Source organism: Vipera berus (assembly GCF_964194415.1).
Source record: "Vipera berus genome assembly, chromosome: 2".
Taxonomy (NCBI): domain Eukaryota; kingdom Metazoa; phylum Chordata; class Lepidosauria; order Squamata; family Viperidae; genus Vipera; species Vipera berus.
In genome coordinates, this window is record NC_138203.1 from 123,910,330 (window position 1) to 123,932,519 (window position 22,190).

Genomic DNA, 22,190 nt, shown 5'->3' on the forward strand with positions numbered 1-22,190 from the left:
ATGATGGGTTTCCCCGTCTTCTCCCCATCGTGGATAACCAAAATAGTGAAAGGAGAAACCGGAAAATGGTCCTGTATTCTGGTAAACCGGCTGCTCCACCTTTTCTAAGCAGAGAATGGAAGAGGGCAGCTCATATTTCCAACAGGTTGGAGGCAAGGTAGGAGCCGTAGGAGGCTCCCAGCAACTCTTCCACATCCTTGCGCTTCACCAGCCAGCACTTGGCTTCGTGAGCCCTCTGGGTTGAATCCTTCAGCACTTTGGAGACTTCAGAGACTAGTACTTGCTTCGCTTCGCTTTGCACCCAGGCAACTTTGTCCCCTTGAGATGGATCTGGGGAAAGGCTGATGTTGCTATTCTGGAACCGGCCTGGGAAAGAGAAAATTGGCATTGCAAGAACTATCTACCTACCTGCATTACTTTAACACAGGAGTTGCAGGTCGTTTGGTCTTTTATTTGCACTTTCTAAGACACGAGATCTCGAGATTTATTAAGACTACAGCACCCAGAGTTCCCAGCCAGCATATCATTATAGTTATGTATAGCATCAGTGAGTTGCCAGCTTTCACAGGGAAACGAAGCACGCCCTGTATTTTTAATATGTAGGACCAGCTGGCATCTTTTTTCCCCCCTTTTTTTTCAGAATTACTTGTGTGATTCTTAAGCAAACATTACATTTACACTACTCTGGAAGGTGGCAAGGAGGGAACTCAAGGCAGAACTTAAATAGATGAAGGCTGGGAACGAGAAAACGTGATAGTGACCCTCTTCATCAAACAGCTTACCTAGCAAGCCACCTGCTGATGCTGACAGGCCTTGGCCCTTCACAATATAGAAGCCAAGATGATCCAACTGCAGGACTGTGGGATGGCTATAGTGATGCAGCAGAACAAGAAATTCAACCGTGGACCCAATCTGGACAGTGATATTGGCCTCGGGCCACACGGAAATGGCCAGAGGGGCCTTATTGATTGTGGTCCGCTGAGTTAAGGGCAAGACCAACACTTCTTCGCCGTATAGTGTCACACCCTTCTGGGTTATATTAACCACATAGCTGTTATGTGGGTGTTCCACTACTATGGTGATGACATCCAAATAGGTGCGGGGACGTTCTTCGTGGCCTGGCCTTGAAGGGGCTCCCATTAGGTGCCCATTAACAGACAAACCTGAAGGCAAAGAAAGGCAACCATCAGTCTCTTCCTTCCCCACTTGGCTCCTCGACAGAATGGAAGCAGATCCACAATTGCTGTTATTCCACCCACTCCTGTCTTCTGCCTCTCCTGTCTTTTTTTCTCCCATAGGGGCCTTCAACCCAATGGCCATTATTTAACTCGATAATGGTCATCTGCATAAGATGACAAGTATCAGATCTTGTTCCTCAAAACAAGCTTACGGTCCCACCCGTCATCACCTTTAGCCCCCTGGGATTGCCTGGGTCAGGCTCTAATCACAGCTCTTACCTGTGGCAGGGTCGCTCACCAGCTGGAGGATATCTCCTGAGCGTCCATCCAGGGTGAAGCACAGATTCCCCAGTGAATGTGGCAACTTTATTACAAAGTGAGGGTCTCCGTCCACTGCGAGGAAGAAGCAAAGGGTATCCATTAACAAGACTTTTTTTTTAAAAAAAAGGGGGGGGCTTTGAATTCTTCGTAGCTAGGAATGGGTTGTTACCCCAAGAGGAGAAAGTGAAGAGGCCAGATTTGGGTGACGCTCCCAGGGAGTCTGAAAAAGAGATAAAGGTGAAATCCACTGAGCATTCCTGAAATACTTCACTTTATGTGTACACCAAGTCTCATTCCATCACCCACCAATCTCTCTCAATTCAGTCTCCGTTTCAATCTCTTCTACCTCCGCTATGCTGTAACTGTTGAAAACTTATCCAATGAAGTTTTAACAGAAACTAGGGAGAGGGACACAAAAAATAATAACAGAATAACAGAGTAGGAAGACCCTATACCAGGGGTAGGCAACCTTGGCTCTTTTATGACTCGTGGACTTCAACTCCCAGAATTCCTGAGCCAGCATAGCTGGCTCAGGAATTCTGGGAGTTGAAGTCCACAAGTCATAAAAGAGCCAAGGTTGCCTACCCCTGCCCTATACCATTTCAGACAAATGGTTGTCCAATCTCTTCTTAAAAACATCCAGTGTTGAAGCACCCACAACTTCTGGAGGCAAGTCGTTCCACCGATTATGCACTAATACGCATTTACTTATAGGATATGACTTTTCATTTCCCCCCCCCTAGTCTAGCATGTTGGAAAGAAATTATGTAATTTCTTATGCAGCCCATTAACAGGATAACTTTCTGAGAACTGGACAGAATGGGATCAAAATTGGCTTGAGGGGAGAAGCTAACATAATAATTATCAACCTGAAAACTGAGCTGGATCTGGCTGAGGACAGCCCACCACCACCACCATCACCCCAAAATCCCGACATTTTTCTCCAGTGCATCCCTGTAGGAGAAAGGGTGGGCAATGCATTGGAATGAGGCTGACTGCTCTATTCTGAGCCCCCTCGTCCTGGTCATGTGATTCAGATAAAAACATATACTTGGCTTCCCAGTACAGACACTGTCCCAGAGGAGCACATGAGGAAAGACATAAAAATTCATCGCTCCAGGTAATGGAGAAAGGAAATATTCTGGGAGCCATGCTCTGTATCTCTTCCCTTCCTTCATGCTTCCAGAAGCACAAACCTTCCTCAGTTCACCCACCAGGGAATTGTTTGACAAGTGCTAATTGTACCTGATTCGGTGTCCGATTCTTCCAAAAAATCTGCGGAAAAAAGAGAGTTAATTTTCAGAGTATTTCCATACTCACAAGTCTCTCTCCGAAGTAATCCTGCACTGCCCCTCACCACCCCAACTTTCTTTCCCTACCTCATTGCAGATATTTGAGCCATTTAACTGAAGAGAGTCACTGACACGGAGGTAGTGCTTACTTATTCAGGGTGCTCTTCAAAAGAGACCAACTCTCATTGGCCAGACCACAAATTCTAGTTGCTCTGAATGTTAAGCTTTATTCTGTTTAAAGAATTAGCAAAGTATGCCTTGTTTTCACTTTATCATGAGCAACTTTAGAGTTTTGTAGCAATAGCTGCTAGCAAAGAAAACGTGCATCCTCCTCAGCATATACTACTACAGTACGGTCCATCTCAATTCTATCCCATATTTACTTTTTTTAACTAACAAAGCCATAGTTTGATCAGGGTTGCCAATACACCCAATCCCCCATCTTCAATGGTCGTGAGTTTTACTTTATAAAGGACACAGAGTTTCTATTTTCCAAGACTTAATTAAAAAGAGGAAACCCTCTTGACTTATGGACTGGATGCAGCTTGTGAGTCAGCCACACATGGACTTCAGGGCCTTAATCCCTTCCTGGAATTTTTTCCCATCGCTTTGCAATGAAAATATTGGGGCACATTCTCGTCTCCTCTCTGCAGTGAGTGTTAAGATGCCTTGTCCTCCATAAAGTGCTTTATCCAGACAAAGAATGGGAGGAACATTCAGGCCCATCCATCTTGAAAGAAGAAGAAATGAAAGGCTTTGAAGGAAAGGGAATATCTTTAAACCTGGGTACCCAGAATTTGGCACTCCAGGGGTTGATAATGTCACCAGATGGAAGCACTGGCCAGGCTGAGTAAGGCTGCTGGGAGTTGTGACTGATCAGAAATTGGGTGTAGAGAATCCAGGTTTTGTGTAAATTCAGTTTTCAACTTCTGTTCTCTTAGAAGAACTAACAGTTTATGCCTGATGTAAAAATACAGAGAGATGAATTTCTATTTTACACAGTAAGAATTTTAATATTTCCATGCCTACATATAGATTCGTATATGTATATTTTATGCAAATCCATGTCCTTATGTGTCCTTTGTTTTCAGCTATTTGTTTGTTCTTTGTTCTTTTGTGCAAAGAGTGTTTGAACAATCAGGCATTCCGCCCCTTAAGAATATGGAATGGTCAGTGATGGTTTCTTTGTTAAAGAAAACACATTCTCTGGATGTGTACCTAAATTGGCTTCACATACACACGTGATTGGGATCAGTAGGCTAAGGGGAATCCCTGGCTGCAGAAATAAAGTCTTTGGGAGAGAAAAAGAAAACATTCTAAGAAAGAGACACAATATAATATCACACAGTTAAGAATGTGGCCGGAAGTAATACCGTAGACCACTTCTAATCATTTTATGACTACTCAGTGCCATGAAGGAAATGATAAACCACAGGAGAAGGGAATAGAATAAGTCAGAAATCTGAACTGGAACGCATTCCGACATTGCAGCCTATGTGTGGTTTAAAGTGGGCTTAATAAATGTGCTCTCCAAGATGAATATCTGGGAAGGTCTTTAAAAATAGGAAATAGAATGAGCTCACTAGGCCATGTCCCCGAAGTCAGTCTCTGTGATGGAAGAATTACCTAGATAGTCTCCATAATCCAAGTTTTCTGAGGAGAGAAACAAAAACGCATAGAATCATCAAAGAGGATCTAGAGCAATTACAGAGCATTATATGCATGGCTGGGCATGAGATACACAGAGTAATGGGGAGAGAGGGGAGAGGGCAGCTGATCTTGGGAATAAGGAGGCAGGGCTAGAATACCACAACAGGAGTAAAAGGAGGCATGAATTAGGCTCCTCCACATAGCTAGCAGAACTGGAGATTCGTGAAAATTATGCATTAATAAACAAGATGAGTTCTTAATCTACTAGGCACAATTCATCCTTGTTGCAGGTCTCTCCTCCTTGGGAGATCATCATCAGCAATGACAGAGATGGCCTAAAACCCCATGCAGTTAAACCTCTCTCTCTTCAGATGTAAATGAGAGAGGTGGGCATGTATGTGGCCTAAGAGGAAAAGGGCCCAAACCCCAACACTGCCCCTGGTTTCTTGCACCTACCTTCAAGTCCTTTGGGTACCAAAAAGCTATATAAAGCCGGAGGGTTCAAGGACTCCACGTATTCTGTATTCTGGATGGTGGTTGAGTGTAACTCAGACTCCCCAGGTAACAGGAGGAGGCTGATGTCAGAGGCAAGTGTGGAGGTGCCAGGAACTGGACTGGCTCCTTCTAATTCTGCTGCCTGAGTGGTAAAGGATGTGGCCCAAGAGACTGTGCTTTTCTCCTGGGGCCTATCAATGTGCAACTTTGAGGTTACCCCATCCTTGGTGTTTGTCTTGCTCCTGGGAAGTTTCCCTGTCTCCATCCTGGCAGTACTCGCTTGCCACTTGCTATATGGGTAGTACTGAGTGACTGGCCATGGGGTCATCTTGGGCTGTTCCCAATGACTGGAGTTGTTCTCCAGCCTCTTTGGGCTGGCAGAACGGTACAAAGCAGTGGGTGCCCTGACCACAGTGTTTGGGACCCCTGCCATAACCTTTGTCATGGCTGTTCCTCTAGTCTCCAGTGCAGGGTGTGGCTGAACAGTGAGTTTGAGTCTTGCTGCTCTGGTGGGACTGATCTTGGGGAGAGTTACAGGTGACCTGGTTGACTTAAGAGTGGTGGTAGTTCTTGGGGGTTTAGTAGATCTATGGCTCGCTATGTGAGTCCAAGAGATGGTCGTTCTCCCCAGAATTGTTGTGACTTTGGCTGATTTGGGGTGGCCGGTGGCAGTAGGTATTATGGTGGGATAGACAGGTGGAGTGATGGTGGTGGACATAGTGCTAACAGGTGAAGATGTGGCTCTGGCTGCTTTAAAGAGCCTAGGTGCTGTCACTGGAACAGTTCCTGTCGCCATCTTTTCCTTGAAAGCTTTTGTTATTGCAGGAGCATCAGTAACTCCAAGAACAGATTTAGCTGCCTTAGAAAGTCTTGGCAAAACAGATACAGCCAATGCTTGAGGAGAGGCTTTTGGTGCTCTAGTCACCCCTGGAGGAACTGTGGTTTTCACAGGCTGGTTTCTGTCTCTGGCTTCTTCTGGCCTCACCACTACCAAGGAGGTGACAGGAGTGACAAAGTTGTATTTGATTGACAAATTGGTAGCTTTTTCTGTCAGGAGATGCCGGGCAGCAGTGTCATTGGCTCGGAACCGGGCTTGTAGCAGGTCTTGAATGGTGAAGTAGGCCCAGAGCCTTTGTACAAAGTGACCGATCTTGTTGATCTCGCCAAGGCAGCCAAATGCAGCAGCTTCAGTGGTATTAGTTGAAATGTCGTTTTCCAGGTTCAACGGGCCTTCCTGGCCTTGCCCTGTCGTGCGCACCTGCAGTTTTGTTGCTCCTGGCTTCAATCGGCCAGCCACAACAAGCTCAGAACCCTGAAAATAGTTGGGGAAGAGCTTCTGCGTGAGGCCGCCTGCAACCCCGTCAAGATAGGAAAGCTCCACATCGTACAGCAGAGGGCTGGCAATTTCATCATAGAAACCCTTGAGCTGCAAAGTAGCATCAGCATCCTCATAGATACGCCGGGCCACCCCACGGTTCTCTAGCGAGAGTCGTCTCAGCAGTCCATAATCAGCATCATCTCCAAAGGCCAAACCAAAGAGTGAGATGGTGCCCTTAAGAGCCTGCTGAGCATTGGTCAGAATGCGACTACCGGCTGTTACTCCTGAAGTGGGTTCACCGTCGGTCAGGAAGATGATCAGTGGGATTCTTGGCTCCTCCTCCACCTTTCCATCCGCTGAAGAACTCCGATTGAAGATGGAGGCAGCTGCAAGCAACGCTGCATTGATGTCAGTCCCTAAGAGTAGGAAATGAGTGACTCAGAAACAAAGACACCGCGGAAGAAAAGGTTTTGGCCACATCAGGATGGGAACTTCCTCACTTTCTTCAGCTGCTTTTGAACTGCAACTGTCAGGCAGTCTCTTATTGATCAGGCTGATAGGCCTGGCCTACAGCAAGGTTAGCAATATCTACACACACACAGGTCTCCTCGCCCCCCACCCTCAGCCTCCCAAGACTAAATGCAAGAATTGATCCAGATAGCTATAAACAGGAGTTCCTGGGTCTGATCTTCCAGGAGAACAATCAAACTTTAGAAAAGGATTTTTAGCAGCAACCTTTAATTATGGACTCGAGGTTATAAAAATTTGATTTTGGGCTCTTCTTGCAATTATTTTTAGGATGCCTTCTAGCTATGTCTCTCTCCTGCCCTGTCTCCCACCATTCTCCAGGCCAACACTTACATCCATCTGCTTCCATTTTGCTGACATAATCTTTGGCCTTCCGGATATTTTGGGAAGTAGCTTGGATGGATTGACTTGGCTTCCACACATTCACTGTGTCAGAAAAAGTAACAATGTTGAAATGGTCGTCTTGGTGAAGATCACTTAGTATGACGTGCATAGCTTTCTTGATCTGTAAAACCAAGGAAATTAGTGGTGGGAGTTGTATGACCTTATTAGCAGAAATCTGTCCTTTGAATCAGATCAACTGATGCCCAACATTAGTACTGAGCAAACTAAAATGTGCATTCTCCAGTCATTTTAATTTAGGTGTTTACAAATGAAATGCTATTATTTTACAATAAATGTAAAATACAGCAACATAGTTATCTCAGCTTCCTAAGCAGGACTAACAGTGATGATATTGCCTAGTTTGGGTAATGAAACATCTGCAAGAAAACAAGCAAGCTCAGAGAGCACCAAGGACCCTCCATTTCAAACCCCAGCTACAAATATTCTCCTTTATCTACCTGCCCTTTATAAGATCAGACCACGTTCATTCAGCTCCTTTTTCTTGCTCCTAGATTTACAAACATGTAATATATCTAGTTTTCTTCTGCTTTTTTCATTTCATTTCTTAATTCATTCTCTTCACCATTTACTTCTCTTACATGTCAAGATACAATCTTTCCCATGCCATGGGCAGTGTCATTCAAGTCTGATTGGTCGCTGAACAACTGGCTGTGACTTGAAGACCACTCGGATCACGCTCCCTCTTTCTTAATCCTCTCTCTATTCCCTCCCCATCCTTCATCTATCAGCCTCTGGGCCTTCACTTCTGCAACTTGGGGCTGCTCACCTGTTTCAGCTTGGTGCCATACATGGAGCCACTGATGTCAATAACAAAGACCACATCCTTCTGCACAAGGGGCATGCCCCTTGGGGCAAAGTAGTGAATAAAGTAGCCGTTATAGATCTGAAAGAGAATGAAAAAAGGAATCAAATTGTAGAAATGATGGGGAAGATGTCCTTGCTGATGGAGTGGCCATGGACAGGAGCCGAAAAGAGAGTTTCAAAATCTACATATGGCTCTCAGCTCTCCACCCAGATTTATACAGAGATGATGTGTTTGCCTATTTTCTATAGATTTTATTGGAAAAGAACTTTATTCTGCCTACCTCTGAGCTTCCAAGGATACCTGACTGTGGAACATTCGCCTAAATGGATGCAGAGTTTGCTCCAGTAGGGCAGTTCTTACTGTACGTTCCCACAACACTCTTCTTGGATTGTCATCCTATCTTGCTTCCACTTTTTAAGACAATCTTGATACCCAGAGTGTTCCTTTTATTCTATTTATTATACAGTTATGTAATTTTCCATTTATTATATACTCATGTAACCCCTTTCCCCTGCCTAACCTGTACGTCTCCTGCAACATCCGGCATGGTCACATCATACTGCACCACAAAATCACCGATGATCCCTGAGCTGGAGAAGGCTTCCTGTTCTTGAGGTGTTGGGGTGAAGACAATCCAAGCACAGTGCCGTCCTTTCTCCACTCGAGTTGATGGTGGCATATCAGCTTCACCTGAGAAGATAGATCAGCAGATTTATCAGCCGGGGGTGGGGGGAAGGGTTGCCTCAGATATGCAGGAATTCATTAATGCAGAGGTGACTTGGCCTGCCTTGGTTTAATTTCACGCCAAGGCTTTTCACTCAAGTCACTTCAGACCTTCTACAGCTACTCCCTAAATCAAGAGAGAAGTTAAGCAAGACATAGGTATGTGTGGATGGTTCCCCAAGTCTTGGAATGGATAGGATGCACCCAGGATTACAGACACTTCCTCATGGCCCTTGAGCAGAACGTAAACAGGGATGCCTGTTTACTTTTTGAAATCCTTCCAAATGTGGCTAAGGGGAAGTAAAAGTTTAAGCAACTTAGATCAGGTTCAAATGTAATTAAAGTGAATGCTACAGTTATTATGGTGAGGAGGATTTGCAAGCTGGTAGGTAGTCAAATCTCTATCTAAACCTAGGCAGGTTTGTGAGGAGGGATTGCACTGAGTCACAGCAGAGTCACTGAAACCTTAAGCTAATGTCTCACTCCCATGAGCGTGTTCAACTTCTGATAACAATATGGACAATCCCATGTAATTTTCTAGTTTAGCCCATAAGCCTGGGATTTTCCTGATGGTCCAGGTCCAAAGCTGTTTAGCTTTTGAAGGACCACCTATTGTGAAACTTTGCTGATCTTCGAAGTTGAAACACAAGTGTATTTCTTTGTGATGCTGGATCGCGACTCCACTTATCTGAGAGCTGAGACAGGAGAAGGATGAACCCATACCTTGAAGAGTATTGGTCATCAGTCGACTTGTGCGGAGGGGCAAGACTTGGACATGGTCGATGCCAGTTCTCTCAGAGATGCTCACTTCCACTGTGAGGTTCCTCACCACCTGTTGGGGACGGATGCTGATAGCATGCTGATACTTCCCCAAATGTCGCTGAAGCAATTCCTCATAGGTCAGCTCAAAGGCCACCTTATCTCCTGCTTCCACACTGGTGGATACTCTGAATTTTTCTATTTCTCGATCCCTAGGAAATAGTGAAACGTGTTGTTCAGTATATGATGCCGTTCGCCAGCTGGCAGAGCAACCCAATCCACGCCATCCCTCTGCCTGTGACAAAGCTGCCAACCTTCATCACACGTTCATAGAATTTTCCCTCCACCCCATCCTGGTGACTATCTTTGGAGGAAACTCTGAGACAAGAAGAGGCCGAATTCTTTGGGAGGTTCTTACTTGGTGCCAACATGAGCTGCTGTTCTTCCCTGCCTGCGGGCTTCCTCATACATCTTCTTAGCTTGGTGCTTTTCCTTCACTTCAGCCACATAGATCTTCTCATTCACGGTTCTAGTACATTGGAATAGAACAAGAAACATCTGCCATCAAATCTCCTCTCCGCTATGGTCATGAGCAGAAGAACATCACAAGAAATAATTTTAAAAAGTTGCAGCTTTTTTTTTATTATAACGACAAGCAGGATGCCCACATTGCCATTGTCTCCTGCCTCTGCTCGCTCCCGTTTCTTAAAAAATGTCCCCCTCTGCCATCTATTTTTCAGCTTCCGGAATCAGTTCTGGCCTATAGTGGCTGAAAGAGCAGAGAGCTGATGCCATTTTAGAGTTTAGCTTGGAAGAGGAAGCAAAGGCAAGGAAGGGTTATTTTGGAAGCAGGGAAAATGAGTTTCACGGCATGTTCCTGGATATCTTCAAGATTCAACCACAAAGCCCAAATGCATTGCTGGAGCACATGTTTTTATAATGATGAGACAAAGGTGGGTGTCTGTACAAAACAGTCACATGGATTGGGATCTGCAATAATGGGGCAGACTTATGCTGGTTAACCCTCCCTCTCCCCAAATAGCAGCCCAAATTTGTGAGCTTAAATGAACTGCTAAGGAGATTTTTTTTACTTTGCAATAAAAATGACACTGAGTTTCCCATATGTTAGGATTAAGGGTATGGATTTTTGGATCAAAAAATGGTATTTAGCATCTCGTAGTTATCTGGATTTTGTAGCCCAATCCTAGCAGCCTCCTCCTCCTCCCCCGCCTTGCCGCTACAAATCCATCCACTGTGGTTAGTTTGCTTGCCATGGTAGTGAAGGAAAACAAACATTTCATAGCCTCAGGAACAAGCTGTGCCTATGTCTGCAATGGGTACCCAGAAGAGTGAAAAAATGACACCAAACAGCTTCTGCCGTCAGCGTGTTCTTTGGTTGTGAGACAAAGCAGGTGGAAACCCAAAACCGTTGTTGCTCTTAGTTGTCTTTTTTGTCAGTTCTTTGTATTATTGTTGTTGTTAGCTGCGAAGTCGTGTCCGACCCATCGCGACCCTATGGACAACATTGCCTGCATCTACACATGAATGTGGATCCGCTGCTCCTTCCAGATTCAATATGATTTTGAATTGTTGTCTTAAATACTCTATTTACAACAGAGAATGTATATACCGCTCACAGGAATCCATTCCTAAGTACAGTGAGGCTAAATGGTGACAGGCACATCATGGCATTACAATGCAAGCTCTGCCCTTTTATACTGGTGTGGTGATGTTACGCTGTAGGTAGTCCTGGACTTACAACCACAATCAAGTCCAAAATTTATGTTGCTAAGTGAGACAGTTGTTAGGTGAACCACTGCAATTGACACGTCGGTAACCCAGTTACATGAATCTGGTTTCCCCCATTGACTTTGCTTGTCAGCAGGTCCCAAAAGCTGATCACATGACCCCGGGACGCTGCAACCGTCATGAATGCGAACCTGTTGCCAAGCATCCGAATTTTGATAATGTGACCCTAGGGACACAGCCATGGTTGTTGTGTGAAAACGGTCATAAGTCACTTTTTCAGTGCCGCTGAAACTTTTTCAATGGTCACTATATGAATGATTGTAAGTAAATAATTATCTGTATTACCAGTGGAATAGACCAACAATGGCAAGATAGCAGATGCAGCGTTGTAATCAGAGCCCATCTCTTTTCTATATGCGGCGAAGTTGCACCCATGTATAAGAGAGCTGGGGGCCTTGAACACAACACCACACCTACCAGATTTTGATTTCTTCCCTCCAATTAGCCATGCAATTAATGTGTTCAATTGTCGCATGGCATTATAAACTCTTAGCTCTTCCAGAGGGAGAGATAAGCCGCCAACTACACAGGTGGAGGCTTAAAGGGCTGGTCCCAAACAGCTCCAGTTGTAGGGCTTCATTTTAATTCACATACAAACCCCTTTGGTGGCGGCTTCTGCTCAACTTGCCAAGTTTTATTCTTGTTTCATCTGCAGAAGGCAATAGGTAATACTACTTGTGTTACCTTGTTGTGAACAGTAAGCCTTGCTATCTGCTAATCAACTGACTGCTTATTTATACAGCTATAACTGTCATGGCTCCTCCTACCACCACCCCCTCTGTTTTAATTTTTAGCAATGCTGATAATTCTTTGCAAGAGATTGCTTATTAGGACTACCATGCATGAGCTGCAAAACTATGGATAATCACTAGGTCACAAAAGGATACTCCCATCTATCAGAGGGTTTTTTTTTAAAAAAAACATCCAAATATAATAGTTTTAGTCCTCATTCTAACTCACTGAACATGCAGGATTCACTAGAACAGCAGGAATTCAAACTATGCACCATTGTGATAGAGATTATTTTGCCTGCAGATTATGTTCTGCGCAAAACATTAATAAAAATGTCCACTTGAATGGGCCTTGGCTGGGTCTATTCAACGTATGAAGATGGTTTACTACTTGTTCATCGAACATAGCGTTGCCTTCTTCTGAACAGTAAAAGTTGTCAAGTAATTCAAACAAAGAGTCTTCCCTATCATTTTTTACCAGATAATTTAATTCGAAAAGTTAAATGTAAAACCTGGCTCCTTCTGTTTTCAAAGCAGATACTTTCCACTGCTCTAATGTTTTTGTTATTTCATAGAGTGATGACGACAGCATCTCCCTTCAAAGCACCAGAAGGCAAGACAAGAAACAACGGACAGAAGCAACCTGGAATTAAGGAGAAACTTCCTAACAGTGAGAACAATCAATCAGTGGAACAGCTTGCCTCCAGATGTTGTGGGTGCTTCATCACTGGAGGTTTTTAAGAAGAGACTGGACAGCCACTTGTCTAAAATAATATTGGGACTCCTGCTTGAGTAGGGGCCTGGACTAGAAGACATCCAAGGTCCCATCCAGCTCTATTCTGATTAAATATGCAGATGTCTTTCCCTGGCCTAGACTCACATGGTAAAGTTGGAGATGAAGGCAGAACGGGGCAGATCCAAGTCAAAGATGGCTTCTTTGGCCTCAGAATGTGGGTTGCTCATGGAAGTCTGCACTCGTGTGAAGACATAGCGGGACACAATCGTTGAGCGCACAAAGAAGCTGGAAATTATGAGCTGAGGAGAAAAACAACAAAGATGGTCCAAGCATTCCATTCAGCCTTCAGCAAGAAACTTAAGTGAATTCTCTTTAATCATTTGAAGACTAGGTGGAGAATTGCAGAAACAACTCTTAAGAATGATTCAAACAGGGAAGGCCCCTCAGTCTGTTTATATGTAGAGTCCCAGCTCCACAGAATATAGCAGTATCCTGAAGTAGCAGGTTATCTGTGGAATCACCTTTCCCTAAGGCTATCTACCCATCCTACCAGATTAAATAGGAATTGTGTTCTGGGTCACTTCCCTTAAACCTTGCCCCCTTATGGAAGCTAGCAAGCCAGGCTATTAATATTGCAAACAGAGAGCCCTGGGACTCTCACGAATGAGACCACCAGTGCAACATATTCTGCCTTACTGGGCAGCATCATTTGTGAGTCACAATCAGGGTTTGGGATTTGTAGATCTCTTTCCTGCTACCTCCTCAGTGAGGGCATATGAATTGTAAATTGCCTGAGGGGGCACGGTTCCCTCCCCCATGGAATTGGCAGGAAGGTGGAAGGTATGCATGCATAGGTCTTAGTACCACAGAGCAAGGACCAGCCTAGGGGAGCATTACATGGAGGTAGGTGAAGGGGATAGCCTCAGTGTGTGTGGTGGTGGGGGCAGCTATTTCTATAAGACAGGTAATACAAACATCCTGGACAAATTTCCCTCCCACCAGACAGAACGCGATGAAATACCACAGCCTCACCATCGCCAAAGGGAGTAAGCGTAAGTGCATGGCCCTCGTCCCAACCACCTACGAGTGCAAGGATGATACCATCCACCCTCTGGGGACTGACTCATTGAGATACCTGGGCCTCCAGTTTAACTGGAAGGGCCAAGTTATCCCTAAGCATAAGCTGGACTCTTCTGCTACAAGAGCTCACGAAGGCACTGCTTAAGCTGCATCAGTGACTTATGCTACTGAAATTCCAAAGTTCACACATGAACTTGTCCTAGCTTCCTAGCTTCCGTAAGACTTTTTTGTAGCAATCTCTACCCTATGGAACACTCTGCCTTCTGAGCAGGCCTCTGCTTATCTAGCCATCCGAAAAGCCCTGAAGCCCAGGTGCTGGGATAGGATGATGGGCTTCATGTTGGAAGCTTAACTTGGTTGTTGTTTTTAATGTTTATGGTATGAATAGTTCTAATATGGTTTTTATATCATTTTATTGCTGACATTATTTTAATTCTTGATTGGAAGACACCCAGAATTTGGTATAAAATGAGCAGCGATATAAATGTTATCAATAAATAAATGCATGTAGTGTGGATGAAGAAAGCACCTATAATTGGTGGGGAAAACAGACTGATTAATATCTGAATTGACTACTGATGATAAGTTCGTTTTCAAAATTGGATACTCCCAGATTCAGCAGTTCAGTCTTCACAAACCTGGAGGGAAAGATTACTGTAATGATTTCCATCTTTCTTCATTCTTTCTTATGCTCTTGAGACATCCACTTAAACAAAGGAACACACACACACATGCTCTGCTCCCTCAACACGTTTAACTGGGTGAATGACAGCAATGTTTGTGCACTGTGGGACATACGCACAGTTAAAGTTACCCTGCTTAGTTGTATGAAGGGAATCTGTGTAAGCCCAGTCACCTAAACCATTTTGCCCACCTAAGTCCTTCAAGAAAAAGAGTTAGAGAAAGAATAGATGGAAAAGCAAGTCTCTCTCTCTCTCTCTCTCTTAGAACTCACTGCCCAGGCTGTGCAGCATAGAACATAACTTATAAATCTGATTAGTTGTAGATATCCTACTGCCCACCAGCCTAACCTGGGCCGAAAAAATAAGATGGAAGGCAGCCTTGTGTTCTATGGCACGAGACCTCCTGAAATGCTGGGCTGTTCCTGGGGGAGAGTGTATCCTGTATTCCCAAAATAATATTTGTTTATCCAATTAGTGTGATTCTGGGTGTTGCCAAAACTGCCAAGGAGGTGATTTGACCTGTTTAGTGGCTCACTAATTATGTTGTGGGAGCAGCAGGGATATATATTCTGCATATATATCCTAGGCATGTGTTTAATGAATTGATATTCAAGAAAAAAAATGTGTGGTATACCCCAATTCTATTCCCCTCACAAAGCACAGTCTAAAGAACTCTCCCTAGGTTTTGATGAAACAGCAGTAAAATCCACCCTACCTACCAGATTAGAATGTGATGGTGTGGGAAGTCAGCCCCTCCCAGAGAAAGAAATATTTTTTGGAAATATTTAAAAGGCAGAATATATTTCCCTAAAGGATTTTAAAGGCAGAAACCAATTCCCCCCTGAATCTCTCTGTCCCAAACAGAAAACAAGTCTGCAGAAATGCAGATGTGATAATCTTGTCAGAAAGACCGGAGTCAGGAAACTGGGATTAGGAAGAAAGATCCCTAGAATCAACAACCCCGCACACCAAAAATTCCAATAGTCATCAGCCATCAGCCCCAGGGAAGCAGGATATGACCTTTGGGATATAATAGGATTAACCCACCACCATCAGAATACGAGAAAGGCACACTCAGACTCAGGTCAAAGTTCATGCCACAGGAACAACTCCAGACAAAAGGCTCAAGAAGAAAACCGACCACTCCCTGCTACATGTGTGCTTTCTCTCTTTTCTTCCAGAGCCATCTTTCTGTCTGGCTCTCCTCTTCAAAAAAAAAATGCAACCTTCTTTCTAAAGCAGTCGCCATGTTGTTTATTCCCGACTTGGACTGAACCATGATGAAGACTTTTCCTTCAACAATGGAAAATCATTACTAAATCAATTAGTAAATCAGTAGATTGCCTACCTCGCTTTGGAGAGCTTTCACTTGACGTTTAGACCTCTGCAGAAGAAAACAGAATAGTTATTTTCTTTCACATAATATGACTGAAACATTCCAAATTGTCAGGACCTGCTAACTGAGTGGACCTACTGATGGATATTGCTGAGTGATTTCCAGAGGCCAGAGGTGGTAATACATGCCCTTCTGTTTCTCTTCTTCTTAGTTCTCTTTTGATACGTCTTACCATAACCAGGATCCATCCTTCCTTCCTTTTTTAAAAAAATTTAAATTAATTTTCTAATATTGCATTAACATATTTGAAAAGCAACATGGCGGCTGAGTACAATAATTCCATTACATTTAAGTATCATCAATACAGATCTCAAAATATTACAACAACTAATTCCCTCTCTTTCCCCCTTTATTTATACTGTCTCATATTCAAACCAACACAGTTCTTATTCTATCAATCAAACAACAAATAACTTTCTAATATTCATCAATAATCTTCAATTTATGTAAATCTTAATTAATTTAACATTCCATCTTTTAGAGTTAGACAATGACCTAATAAATTTTTCTTAATTTTAATTTTCCATTAATATTTTAAAATTAACGTTTATTCTTTATCATTTCCAAATTTTAATAATAATAATAAAGTTGGAAGGGACCTTGGAGATCATGTAGTCCAACCCCCTGCTCAGGCAGGAAACCCTATACCATTTCGGACAAATGGCTGTCCAGTCTCTTCTTAAAAACTTCCAGTATTGGAGCATTCACAGCTTCTGGAGGCAGGTTGTTCCACTGGTTAATTGTTCTAATTGTCAGGAAGTTTCTCCTTAGTTCTAGGTTGCTTCTCTCCTTGATTTTAAATGACTGCAATTTTTATCATGATTCCCCCACAGTCTAAAGTTCTGGGAGTAAATTAGGCATTTCTCCTCTGATGCTGGCAGCTATGAACGGTCATGTTCCTGCAGTAAAACTGTTGCTTGACATGGGTTCTGATATTAATGCTCAGATTGAAACCAATCGGAATACTGCACTTACTTTAGCCTGCTTCCAGGGCAGAGCGGAGGTAGTCAGTCTGCTTTTGGACAGGAAAGCCAATGTTGAACATAGGGCAAAGGTAAGTAATCCATAGATTTCTTTCTCAGTTGAACCTTGGTGAGCCTGATCGTGTAAGAAAAATTGAAATTTGGGGTTGTCTAAAGGAAGGTGCTAGTCACTTTACCTGAGAGGTTCACCTGAGCGACCTCAGGGACATGGAGTGATTTAAACAAAAAGAGGACTGTGGGTGGGAGGCCCATAGGCAGTTTACAAGATAAAACCCATGATATCCTTCCGGCGCGATCTTAAAACATTCTTTTTTGAACAAGCTGGCCTGGTCTGACAGGATGGGGTTGGGTTTTTAAAACTAGTTTTAATTTTAATATGTATTGATTTTATGGGCATGATGTTTAATGGCTTTTTAATTTTTGTATTCGATTTTTATTGTGTATTGCCCTGTTCACCGCCCTGAGTCCTTCGGGAGAAGGGCGGTATAGAAATCAAATTATTATTATTATTATTATTATTATTATTATTATTATTATTATTATTATTATTATTATTATTATTATTATTATTATTATTATTATTATTATTTATCTATATTGGCTTTTCGCCGTCTACCTCAACTAATTAATAATACCAGGTAATATTCTTATTTTCTAGTAATTCTCAAGTATCTTAAAATCTCCAATTTAGTAGCCAAGATTACTTTTATTTCCACACTTATTTCCTCTTTTTTCCTGTGACCTAATAGGCCTCTCCCAGTTTTAATTTTCCCTTAATATTTAAATTTAACATTTAATATTTATTTTTTCTAGATTTTTAGTTATCCACAATTCTTTTATCACAATTCTTCACAAAATCTAGTCTTTAAGATACACATCTACAGGTTCTTATCATCTACCTTAACAATTTAGTAAAACAATATAAAATTCTTATTTTAATATTTGTACTTCTAAATTTGCATGACCAAAATTTTCTTTATCTCACACCGTTACAATGTCTTATGTTCAGAATACATGTTTTATCTATTTGTGTATATTCTACTTTAGATCTCATGTGTAAATCAAAACCCAATTTCTTTTTAGTCTTATTCTAGCTTTTTTTTTCTTTGCCAGATCATCTTCCATGTCTTTGCTTTTAAGTCATCAAGCAGATCTCTCCTTGTGTTGTTGTGGCTATTGTTTGGCATTGAAAAGACCATCCACTTGCCACTTTTTAAAGAGGACTTAGCTGATCTAGCAGGTTGTCTCCTTGTTTTTCCATCTGGACATGGTTGTCTCAAAGTATTTATCTTCTCTTTCATCTGTTTTTTCTTTTGAATCTTCAGATTCCTTCTGATTTATAAGAAAAGTCCTTTCCTATTATCAATTTCTTTTCTGTATCTTCCATTATCAGTATTTGTTGAATAGTTGAATCTTTTGTTGTAGCATTTAATTGTTCCACTTTTTCTGTAGACTTCTGTATAGATGATTCTTCAGTTGAAATTATAGTTTGAGTTTGAATGCCCAGGCTGCTTTCTTGTTTTTCCCTGCCGCTTCTTATTTCATCTCCAGCTATAAGGAGAGTTTGAATAATTGCTTTTAAGATACTATGAGTTTGTTCCTCTGTAGAAAGAATCCATTCCTGTTTTTCTTTATTATAATAAAACTAAAGGCTTACAGTCAGAAAGTACACTAAATGAAAAACAAAGCTGAGTTTCTTACAGCTGGTATTTCAAGGTTGGATGTATCTTATCTCTTTTCTAAGCTGTCAACTCTCTCTTGGATAATAACAGGTTACAATCTCAAATTCAGGCAGCAGATGTGACCCCAGAGTTATTTTGATCTTTTCAGGTTTTTTTCTTCTATTTTAAAGGGGGGGGAACCCCAGATCTTCAGTAAAAATAGGAAATAAAAATAAGAGAAAAATAAGAAAATTAAAATTCTTATAATCCACCAATTTTAGGAAGTAGAGTTCCAGTTAGGATCCTAGTATTTTTTTCAATGTTTTTAAACTCCCCTGGGTAGTTGATCGCAGCTATTTCTGGAGGGATGGCTAAAATCCCCCTTCCCTCACCACAGGGGGAAAATACTTTAGCAGCTTATGCAGGTAATAAGTAATTAGGATACAAGAGGGGTAGATCTCACCCAGTCTTTTCCATGCTGCTTTAAAGATGCCAGATGGTAGATGTGACTTCGGCTGTCTGCAGCCTTGTGGTGGACTATATCTCTATGGTTGGCCTTTCGTCCACCAGTTTAGAGGGATTTGCTGACTAGCGGGACAGTTGCCACTCTCCCGTGATCCAGAGATGGCCCCTCCTTGCTGGTCACCTCTTCGGGGAGACTTTTGACCCTTTTCAGGGTCCACCAGCGATACGAAACTGGGAGACGAGAGTCATCTTCCACATGTCCATGGCGGCCACGCAGTGAACTGGAAGTCCCTCCCTCCCTCCCTCCCGCATGCTAGTAATAATCCCCCCTCTTTTTTTGTTATTTCTTGGAGAGAAGGACATATTTTTAAACTTTGCTGTCCAAAATGTAATTACCCAGCCCTAACCATGTTCAGAAGCATCTTATCCAATAGCTTTTGAAAGAATGGTTGATGAATAATTGTCATGCAAAAATCCAGACCACTATAGATGGCATCAAAGAAGTTGCTATAGCTCTTTACTAACATCTTGTGGCCATCCAAAGTTTTGCAAGCAAGGTCTGCTAGCCTTAATTAAATCTGAACATGGAACAACATATCTGTTGTTACAAAATAAAAAGGAAAGAAAATCTTATAAAGTAATGGAACTTGGTTGGGCTTCCATGTCTTATGCTTTTCAGCCAGAATATCACTGGCTTTGTGAAATACAGAATGCTAGACTGGATATGACTTTGTTCCTGTCCAGCTTTTATTATGTGTTCATAAGAACTTACAGATGGTGAATTAGAAATTGGGAAAGCCAGAATTTAATCCCTCTAAAAAGAGAAAAATTAGAAAACACAAAGAAAAATATTAGTTCTTTCAGATTACAGTCTGCCAATTTATAGAGTATGATTTTCAGGACTAGTAATGTTATTTTTAATAATATTTTATTAATTTCCCAATTTTCCATTTAAGTATTTAAAAAACATGGTGACTGGGTTAATCAATAGTTCGATAGCAAAATCTTTAGTACAAATATAAAGTTACAACATCAGATATTTCTTCTTTTCCCCTTAACATTTACTATCTCGTATTCAAGCTAGTACAGTTCTTATTATATCAACTCAGTAAAAACATCATTATTACATTTATCAATAAAGTTTTAGCTAATATGTATCTTACTTACATTCAATCTTCATAAACAATCCATATCCTGTTATTAATTTTTACCCAATTTTTAGCTTCTCATCAATATTCTAATTTATCCTTTGATATTTATAATTTTCAGGCTTTAGGTAACCAAGATTTCCCTTGTCTCAATTCATAACAAAATATAAATGTGTATTCCAAAATACAAATTTTATCTGTTTGAATGTAATCTTGTTCTATTTCCTAAGAGTTAACTATTTCCCACCATATTAAATCATCTACTTAATAATAAAATATCTCCTTTAATAAATCAAAACCATTATGTATATTACCTGGGTTAATCAATAAATCAAACGTATTCATAATAATTAATGTTCTTTTTTCCTTTTAGGTCTAATTTTTAAATATGAAACAGATAAGATCATTATTTTAAATCTAATGACCAGAATTCCCCTTATCTCAACTTCTCCCTTTAACCCTCTAATTAATAATATGAAATCCCCTCTAATAAGTCAAACCCCCCAATTTTCTTCAACCTTATTTTGGCTTTCTTTTTTTTTCTTTTTCTTTTTTTTCCAGAAAAGCAAGTTAGTGAATGGTGTGAGATGAGAGAATATTAGTGCACAATCTTTTTTTTCCAGAATTATGCTATTCTGTTTCATAATATTCTTTCCTTTTTACAGTTCATATGATTTTACACGTCCCAAATATTGCTATTCACAGACTGCACCTGCTGTGGATTTGGGTCTTTTAAAGTCTGGATGGCAGTGAGCTGCAGCTGCCATGGACTGGAACGGAACCAAGCCATCACAGCAGTGACTGCCTGAACTTAGCAAAATTGGGGCTCTATTAGCAACAATGATGATCCAGTTTAATAAGGAATGGTCCAAGCAGCGCATAATAGATTGCTTGTATGGCTGGTATTGTTCCATTGAAGTTAGTGGGCGAGATCTTCAACAGTCCATGTCTTACCTAGAGGGTAACCACACATGAAATATTCCTGGGCAGACTATAGATCTCAAGTGAAAGACTTTCCAGCAGAAGAAATAGAGCAGGAGTGAAAACATCTCTGAAACTATGGAATGGCTTTATTAAAAGGGGCATGTTTTTGAGCCTGTTAAATAAGTCAAGGATTTATTTGCTTCTGCTGGAGAAAAAGCAAGTTTTGGATTAATTCAGAATGCTTCATCCAGCTGAATGGAAAGGCTCTTATTATTTCTGTATCGTACATAATTACCAACACTCTGTTGAGGGGCTCATGAAGAGTTCCATTGTGCTCATGAAGAGTTCCCTGTAACTCAAATGTTTTCTCTGTGCTTTGCCCTCTGAGTCCTGCAAAGAGGCATCCACCTGCTATTTTTCCATCAATGGTTTACTGTAGAATCCTTGGCAAGTTGTTGCAGAATATGGCTAGATTTTGCCTTTCTCCAGCCATTCATTCCCATTGCCGTCTACAAAGTTAGGAGCAAAACTCAGTATTTCACGGTGATTGAAGAACCACTGAGCATTGCTGCCTTAAGTGACCTTATTCCCTCCACCATTTCCATTTGTTAAAAAAATTTTTTTTAAAAAAAAGTAGGGGGAAAATACTACAAAATCAGCAAAGCAACAGCAAAGTATCCCTTGGGGCTTACATTTGTTCACCCCTTTGCCTGGACTTACCTCATCGGACCGTACTTGTATTGGAAGAGGATGACCCACAGTGCTTAAAGGTGCCAGAATCAGAAGGAGAAAGAAGAGAGATCTCCGGAGCTGGTCCATGGCTGTCAGGAAAGTTTTGCTTCGTCTTTGTGGAAGGCACTCCGGATGAGAACGCCTCCTTGGCATCTCTTTCCTTCGGACTTTTGAACCTCAGGTTTCTTCTTGGCTTTTTTTTTTCAAAGGATCTATAAATGTAGCATTCATCCTGATACAAGCCTTGATTGTCCATGCATTCAACACTGGAGGGTGGCCAGTTTCGCTTGCTACTCCTTACGATGAAATGAAAACAAAATCTTCTGAAGAGCCTGTGTCTATCCTGTTTTCCACACTTGGTGAGGACT

At 41.7% G+C, this 22,190-nt stretch overlaps 1 protein-coding gene across 1 annotated transcript; it reads right to left on the reverse strand.

Moving 5' to 3' along the window:
* Window positions 1-130: 130 nt before the first annotated feature.
* ITIH6 (inter-alpha-trypsin inhibitor heavy chain family member 6) lies at window positions 131-21,990 on the reverse strand (the record flags this gene model as incomplete). The annotated part of the gene is made up of 15 exons (XM_081316946.1): window positions 21,811-21,990; window positions 15,862-15,897; window positions 12,895-13,049; window positions 9,893-10,003; window positions 9,439-9,686; window positions 8,513-8,682; window positions 7,954-8,070; window positions 7,116-7,287; window positions 4,898-6,670; window positions 4,418-4,444; window positions 2,745-2,774; window positions 1,669-1,719; window positions 1,458-1,571; window positions 783-1,163; window positions 131-366 (listed from the first exon to the last, which is right to left on the reverse strand). Exons 1-15 carry the CDS (start codon window positions 21,973-21,975, stop codon window positions 131-133), a joined length of 3,786 nt encoding a protein of 1,261 aa, XP_081173072.1. The 5' UTR covers window positions 21,976-21,990.
* Window positions 21,991-22,190: the final 200 nt, after the last annotated feature.